This window comes from Corapipo altera, unplaced genomic scaffold, assembly GCF_003945725.1.
Source record: "Corapipo altera isolate COAL_440 unplaced genomic scaffold, ASM394572v1 61550, whole genome shotgun sequence".
In the NCBI taxonomy this organism is placed as follows: Eukaryota; Metazoa; Chordata; class Aves; order Passeriformes; family Pipridae; genus Corapipo; species Corapipo altera.
Genome location: NW_020886367.1, coordinates 1 through 6,520, shown reverse-complemented (window position 1 = coordinate 6,520; position 6,520 = coordinate 1). Strand labels below are relative to the sequence as shown.

The following is a 6,520-nucleotide window of genomic DNA, read 5'->3' as shown; positions in this document are numbered from 1 at the left end:
TGGGGAAACTGAGGCAGGGATTGGGGAAGGAGGGGCTGGGGGGGTTTTCTCCAGGCTGTGTTTGGCTGCTGTTCCACCCCCCGAGCTGGGACCCCCCAAAAGAGGGAGCAGAGGGATTTTCTGGGGGCACCAACCTCCTCCTGCTCCTGGGCAGGGGGATGGGGGAGGGTCTCACCAGGGTGCTTTGCCCCAGGCCCCCCTGCCCCGGGCTCTGGGTGGGTGAGGGGGTGACGGGTGCTCTTTTCCACACCCCAGCTGTAGGATCTGGCTTTCCAGAACCCCGGGGGGTCCCCACCACAGCCCCCCCCCCGCCGTCCCCGCTGCCTCCTCGGGGCCCTGACGGCTGCCCTGGCGCTGTCCCTGGTGCTCTGTGGTGAGTTTGGGGGGTGGGAAGGGGCACCCGGACCCCTCTGCCCCTTCCCACCCCCTCCCAGTGCCCCTGACCGGGCTGGGCATCCTCCTGTCCCAGTGTCCTGGTGGGTGGCAGAGAGGGCACAGCCCGAGGCGACCTCGGGGTGGGGGAACACCTTCCTGAGCCCCCCCTGTGCCAGCCTGGACGGCACCTTCAGGGAGCTGAGGAGGATCCTGTGCCCCCCACGAGGTAACCCCCCCCCCGGGGGTCCCATCGTTGCCCCCTCCCCAAACTTAAGCCAGGCTGGAGCTTCCCCCAGTCCCTCCCACGGTGCCTCAGCACACCGGGGTCTGTCTGTCCGTCCGTCTGTCTGTCCACAGAGGGCGAGGGGTGCAGGCTCTGCCCCGTGGGCTGGATGCTGGGCAGGACCAAGTGCTACTGGGTCTCGGAAAGGATGAACTCGTGGCACGGGAGCCGGGAGGACTGCGGGGACCGCGGGGCCGCGATGGCGATGCCGTGGGACAAGGACGAGCTGGTGAAGGGACCGAGGGGACAGAGGGGCTGGAGGCACCCCAGGGGAGGGCAAAGGGCTTCCCGGAAACCTGGGATCAGAACCCTCATTCCCAAATTCCCCGTGGTGCCCGTGGCAGACCGGGGGGGAGGGACATGGGTCTGGCTCGGTCCCGGGGTGAGGACGGAGCCTATTTTGGGGTGACCATCGACGGCCCGGCAGCGCCACCACTGCCCCTTTCCCCGGGCCAGGATTCCCTCAACGAGACCCTGAGGAAACCCACGCGCCACTTCTGGATCGGGCTCTCGGTGCCCGCGCCCGGCACGGGCTGGACGTGGGTGAACGGCTCCCGCCCGGACTGGAGCCGGTGAGGGCCGGGGGGCAGCGCTGGGGGGTCGGGGTGGGCACCCCCCTGTCCCCCGAGGGCCCCCGGGGGTGACACGGGCCCCCTCCCGCACCCGCAGGTTCCCGCAGGACCCCGGGGAGGGTCGCGGAGCCTGCGGGGCGCTCAAGGGGGACAGGATCGACCCCCGCGCCTGCGACACGGGGCTGCAGTGGATCTGCCAGACGGAGTCCGCCCGGATCTGAGGGTCTCCATCGCACCCAAAACCCACCGTTAACGCGGGAAAAAATCCCGATTCCCGCGGGTTCGGCACCCACCGGCAGCTCCCGGGGCAGGGGCAGAACCGCGGCCGGGGAAAGTCGGGGGGTGGAGGAGAAATCGGACTACGAAAAGAATAAAAACTAAAAATAACTTGTAAAATTCACTTTGGGGGGAGCCGGTTGGGAAAAACCTCTCGATCCCCTCCCCGGTGCCCGAGGGTGGAGCGGACCTGCTTGTCCGTGGGGGCAGCTCTTTTAGGGACGCGGGGCAGGGGACACTCCCCGGGGCTGCTCGTCCCCCCTCACAGTGTCCCTCGGTGCCGCCGCGAGTGTCCGTCGGTGCCGCTGTTTCCGTCGCAGGTCTTTTATTGCCTCTCTCTCTTTTTTTTCCGTTCACACCCCCATCTCCCCGCCCCGGGGCGGCCCTTTCGCCGCCACCGCCCCTCGCCCGCCCCTCGTCGCAGCTCTTCAGGGACACGGGGTGGGTCCCACGAGCCAAGGCAGGGTCTGTCTGTCCCTCCGGGCAGCCCCTCCAGCACCGCCGCGGTCTGCTGTCGCCTTTAATTCTATTTTCTATATTTTATTCACAGCTCCCACCCCGCTCGGCGCAGACTTTCTGGCCACCCCTGACACCACCCGTTCAGTGACACCGCCGGGGGACCCCTCGGTGCAACCTTTTATTCCGTTTTACTCTATTTCCTGTCTTTTCTTCTGTTTCCACGCTCACTGCGGCTCTTTCAGACACCTCGGTGCAGCCTTTTATTCTATTTTATTCTATTTTACTCTATTTCCTGTCTTTTATTCTATTCCCACACTCGCTGCGGCTCTTTCAGACGCGGGCGGTGGGAACCCCTCGCAGCGATTTTAACGCCCCCGCGGAGCCAAGAAATGCCAGGAAACAGTTTCGACGCGCGCAGCTGCTTTTCCTGCCGGTCTCCGGCACGTTTTACAAGCAGTGACACAAATGGGCTGTGCCAGCGCTCGGTGCCCCTGGGCTCCAAACTGCCGGGGCAGGAGCCGCTGGGCACAATCCTGAGATACCTTTCCCCACTCCTCTCATCACAACTGTTGAGCTTTTCTTCACGGAAATAATTCCCCGTGGTAATGAAAGGCTGTATAACAAGGTCATAAGTATCATTATGTCAGTATTTGTGCTTGGTTGGGTGCATTCTGGTCCATCTTTTATGGTATTCAAAGTGCAGAGCCTCCATCCCAGACTTATGAGCAGCCACGTGGGACCCCTTCAGCCAAAAACCTCCCTCCGGGTTTCTCAGATGTCACGATGGTGGTCGTAAATCACCAACAGCTTCTCATTTCTTCTGTCTCCAGACTGTGCAGCTTTCACGAGGTGACAGTTTGGAATAATTCTGTCCCCTGCCCGGGTGAGGAGGGGGGTGACAGAGCAGCTTTGGTGGCATCAACCAGGGCCAACCCATGACATCTCCCTTGGTTGGGAACCTTTAAATATTTTTAAGCAAGCAAGGTGCAAAACAAATGCCTTTGTTCCTTGGATGAATCACACCAGGATCTGCTGGAGAACAGCCAGTACTGCCTGATTTGTAAAAGTATAAAACATTCCCCCGTGGCTTTGCAAGGGAACAGGCCAGAGAGCTGTAAAGTCAAAACCACGCCTCTGTGGTTGACTCTCCTCCCCAACTCAGTGGCTTAAGTGACTCAACACCATGAAATATCCCACACACTGAGAGCTGCCCTGTGAGGTGAGTACTCGAGAGCAGCTCCTGGGCTGCCAAACTCGGGGTGGTGGGTGCTCCCTGCCCACAGTGAGCACAGGGCTGAGCCCCCACATCAGGGTCTTGTCTCTGGGGGGGCTGCAATGACCACCTGATTAATTAAATGTGGCATGTTGAAGGGAAGGGGGGAACAAACCCCAAAATCACAGTTTTACAGCTGGGTTTAGTGAGACTTTTGCTGCCGTGGGGTTGGTTTGAGTGTCTGCTGCAGGGTTGGGCTGGTTTGTCATTTTTGCTGCAGGTCCCCTCAGCCTCTCCTCTCCTTCCACCCCAGGCCGCCGAGTGCATCCACCCCACAGAGCCCAGGGAATGTCAGCCCCGGGCCCTGAGGCTTCTCTGCAAGGATGGGGAAAGGAACTCAAAGGCCAAATTCTTCAAGCCAGGAGGAAGCCCTGAACACCTGCAGTGATCCAGAGGAACAGTCCAAATGGGGTAATGCTGGGAAAACCAAAGGTTCTGAGGGAGGGCGGGGGGTGGGAAGAGCATCTCGCTCCGGGGCGGCACCAGTGGGATGGGGATGGAGCCTTTGGGTGGGTGTGGAGCAGCCCAGGCACAGCTGCACTGAATTCCACCTCTGGAGGCTGAAGATCCGTCTCCAGGCCCTCAAACACATGCTGGTGGCTCTGAAGGACTCCTGAGCCCCCAGAGGGATCCCTGGATGGGCCTGGGTGGGGCTGGGGAGGGACTGAGAGTCCAGCACAGGAGGGCAAAGCAGAGGGGAGAGGAGCCAGGCCATCCTCACCCTGCTCTTTCCTGCCCCAGGGTCCTACAGAACCAAATCAGACCGGAGAACATCCCCCAAGGTGCGTGTTCTCCTCACTCTGAGTGTGTTCCTGGGGAGCCTCAGTTTCAGCCTGGTTATGGCACTGACTGGTGAGTCCCACCCAGGCACCCCCTCGGGGAGAATCCGGGCCAGGCACCTCCGTTTTGGGTGGTGGGAGGATCCCAGGACATTCCCAGCATCAAGGGAGGCTCCCAAAGTGGGTGACTCCCTTTTTTCCCTGCACTTTGCTCCAGGCACCTGCTCCTCGCTGAGTTACACCATTGCCTTTCCCAAGAGAATCATCCCCAGTTTCCCTCTTCCAGCTACTGGAAAAAAACCCCAAGGAATCAATCCCATTTTGCTGCTTTTCAGGGCTGCCCAGGTGTCTGACTCAGCTTTCTGTGTTTCAGTTCTCAGTGTCAGACCCCGGTTCTCTGAGCTGGAATTCTCCCACGTGTGCCCAGACACCTGGCCTGGTTTCCAAGGAAAATGTTATCATTTTTCTGAGGCTGAGGGCAACTGGACCACGGGCCGGGAAAGGTGTGAGGCCCTGGGAGCTTCCCTGGCCACCATAAGCACGAGGGAGGAACTGGTGAGGACTGGGATGAACTGGTGAGGACTGGGATGAACTGGTGAGGACTGGGCTTGAGCCTCTGCAGCAGCTCCGGGGTGGGAAACATGGGGAAACCAAGAGGATAAATCAGCCCCAAACCCCCCAGGCTGGCCCCGAAGTGCTGCCAGTGCTGGAGCCGGGAGCCAACCCCTTGGGAAAAGCCCCAGGTCTGGCTGGGGGTGGGCACAGGAGGGAAAGAGGAGGTGGGGAAGGCAAGACTGGCCAAAGCCAACTTTTCTTAGCTTTCCAGGCCTTCCTTCTGCGCTATAAAGATGAAGCAAACCACTGGATCGGGCTGGGAATGAGGGATAATGGCTGGGAGTGGATCAATGGCATGGCCTTGAACAACAGGTTTGAGGTGAGCGGTGGGGTGCCCTGTGGGTACCTGAACCAGGGCAGGATCAGCTCATCCCTGTGCCACACGGAGAAGAACTGGATCTGCAGCCGCCCTGACAACTTCGTCCTGTGGGAGGGGAAATAAAGAGACACCAAACCAAGACTCTCAGCCTGAAGACTCATAGCTTTCCTTCTTCCACTAGCCCAGGGATGTCCTTCCACAGATGAACATTTGCTTTGTGACACATCTCAGCGCTACCTCAGTAACCTCAGTGCCTTTTGTCATTGTCACCTCAGTAGCTGGTCTCAAGGAGGTTTCTTTCTCCAGAAGTCTTCCTCATTCTCTATGGCTATATATTTACACCTTAACAGTGCAGATGCATAACATCAAGCACTATAGTGCTTGAATGTGTGCATGTCAAGTATGTATCTGTTGCTGAACACCATATGAATCTATGAACATGAATGTACAATGTCCTGATTGTGGCCTCAGCAGAGTTACTGTATCAGTGCTGCCGCTGTGCTTCTCTCTCCTTCTCCTTTTTTTACATTTGTATTAAAGTTTGTACGACTCCACTGCTGTCCCTCATGTCCTGGTCAACGCCAGCAGCCCCTTCCCTTCCCGTGTTCCATCCAAGGGAAAACAAATCCCAGGGGACCTCATTTCCCTCCATTGCCACCCAGCAGGTACTGGGAGGCACTGGGGAGCATCAGAGAGCATTAGAGGGCACAGGGGGGAACTGGGAGAAGACTGGTGGGCATTGGGTTTGGAATTAGAGTTGTCCTTCTCTTAGGATGGCTGCTGGAAGGCTAGTGAGCTCATCCTGCCCCTGGACACATTTTATCTGACCCTTCAGTTTTGACGTGTCATGCATGAGGTACCCTGCCGAAGGCACGTACCTCCACCAGCACAGCTCGCAACCTCATAAGGGCACAGAAGTTTTTCCCCCACTAAAATGATTAGGGCAAGCCTTTCACTCCCTGCTTCTCCTGAGCCACGTACACACAATCCCAGGGATATTCCCGGGGAGATTCGGTCACCCACGACCCTCCGAGCAGGACTGTCCCACCCACCCTCCTGCCGGTCCGGGGACCCCACAGCCCGTCGGGCCCCCTCCGCCTCCCCCAAACTGGACTGGCAAAAAGCTCTGTGTGGTCCGAAGTCCCTCCTCTCCTCTCCCCGGTGCGCGGCCGCCACCGTCCCCTCGGCGCGGGCCGGCAGCCGTTCCCTCGGTGTGGCGGGCGGGGCCGGCCGGGGAACGGCTCCTGTTACACCCGCCCGCCAGCACTGAACGGCAGGTACCCAAACGCTGGGAAGCGGCGGTGGAGAAGAAGGAGAAGGAGAAAGAGAAGAGGGAAGGGAGAAGGAGAGCGCGTGCGGTCCAGGCGCAGGTGGGAGCCGCTCGGTGCTGCGGGGGCTCGGGGAGCGGGAGGGGGCGAAAAGGGGGAGTCTGGTGTGTTCACCCTGCCCTGGGCCGGGAGGGTGCTGGCCGTCCTGGGGAGCGGGTTCTGGGGGTGAAGTGTTTGGAGCTCTCACCGGGTCACAGCGCCGGCCCCGCGCAGCCCGATCGCTCATCGCGCCGCATCGGCC

General features: G+C 60.1%; 2 protein-coding genes across 3 annotated transcripts; both read left to right on the top strand.

Annotated features, from left to right (window-relative positions):
- The first annotated feature begins 536 nt into the window (after window positions 1–536).
- On the top strand, window positions 537–1,540 carry LOC113941158 (killer cell lectin-like receptor subfamily B member 1C). Its single transcript, XM_027632313.1, has 4 exons — window positions 537–601; window positions 733–887; window positions 1,115–1,230; window positions 1,328–1,540. The coding sequence occupies exons 2-4, from the start codon at window positions 768–770 to the stop codon at window positions 1,449–1,451; spliced, it is 360 nt and encodes a 119-aa protein (XP_027488114.1). The 5' UTR covers window positions 537–601; window positions 733–767; the 3' UTR covers window positions 1,452–1,540.
- A 1,046-nt stretch (window positions 1,541–2,586) lies between these two features.
- Window positions 2,587–5,096, top strand: LOC113941159 (C-type lectin domain family 2 member B-like). Of its 2 annotated transcripts, none has more exons than XM_027632314.1 (5): window positions 2,587–3,184; window positions 3,492–3,649; window positions 3,980–4,090; window positions 4,391–4,572; window positions 4,844–5,096. In XM_027632314.1, exons 2-5 carry the CDS (start codon window positions 3,562–3,564, stop codon window positions 5,072–5,074), a joined length of 612 nt encoding a protein of 203 aa, XP_027488115.1. In that variant the 5' UTR covers window positions 2,587–3,184; window positions 3,492–3,561; the 3' UTR covers window positions 5,075–5,096. The 2 variants fall into 2 exon arrangements, with proteins under 2 accessions (XP_027488115.1, XP_027488116.1); XM_027632315.1 differs by having other exon boundaries at window positions 3,121–3,180; window positions 3,488–3,649.
- Window positions 5,097–6,520: the final 1,424 nt, after the last annotated feature.

What these genes read in the sequence shown, in the direction of transcription:
- LOC113941158 (XM_027632313.1), top strand. Translation starts at nt 768, where the DNA reads ATGCTGGGCAGGACCAAGTGCTACTGGGTCTCGGAAAGGATGAACTCG. An exon ending in CGTGGGACAAGGACGAGCTG is followed by an intron (nt 888 to 1,114) that starts GTGAAGGGACCG and finishes TCCCCGGGCCAG; the next exon opens with GATTCCCTCAACGAGACCCT. An exon ending in TCCCGCCCGGACTGGAGCCG is followed by an intron (nt 1,231 to 1,327) that starts GTGAGGGCCGGG and finishes CCGCACCCGCAG; the next exon opens with GTTCCCGCAGGACCCCGGGG.
- LOC113941159 (XM_027632314.1), top strand. Translation starts at nt 3,562, where the DNA reads ATGGGGAAAGGAACTCAAAGGCCAAATTCTTCAAGCCAGGAGGAAGCC. An exon ending in CCTGGTTATGGCACTGACTG is followed by an intron (nt 4,091 to 4,390) that starts GTGAGTCCCACC and finishes TCTGTGTTTCAG; the next exon opens with TTCTCAGTGTCAGACCCCGG. An exon ending in TAAGCACGAGGGAGGAACTG is followed by an intron (nt 4,573 to 4,843) that starts GTGAGGACTGGG and finishes TTAGCTTTCCAG; the next exon opens with GCCTTCCTTCTGCGCTATAA.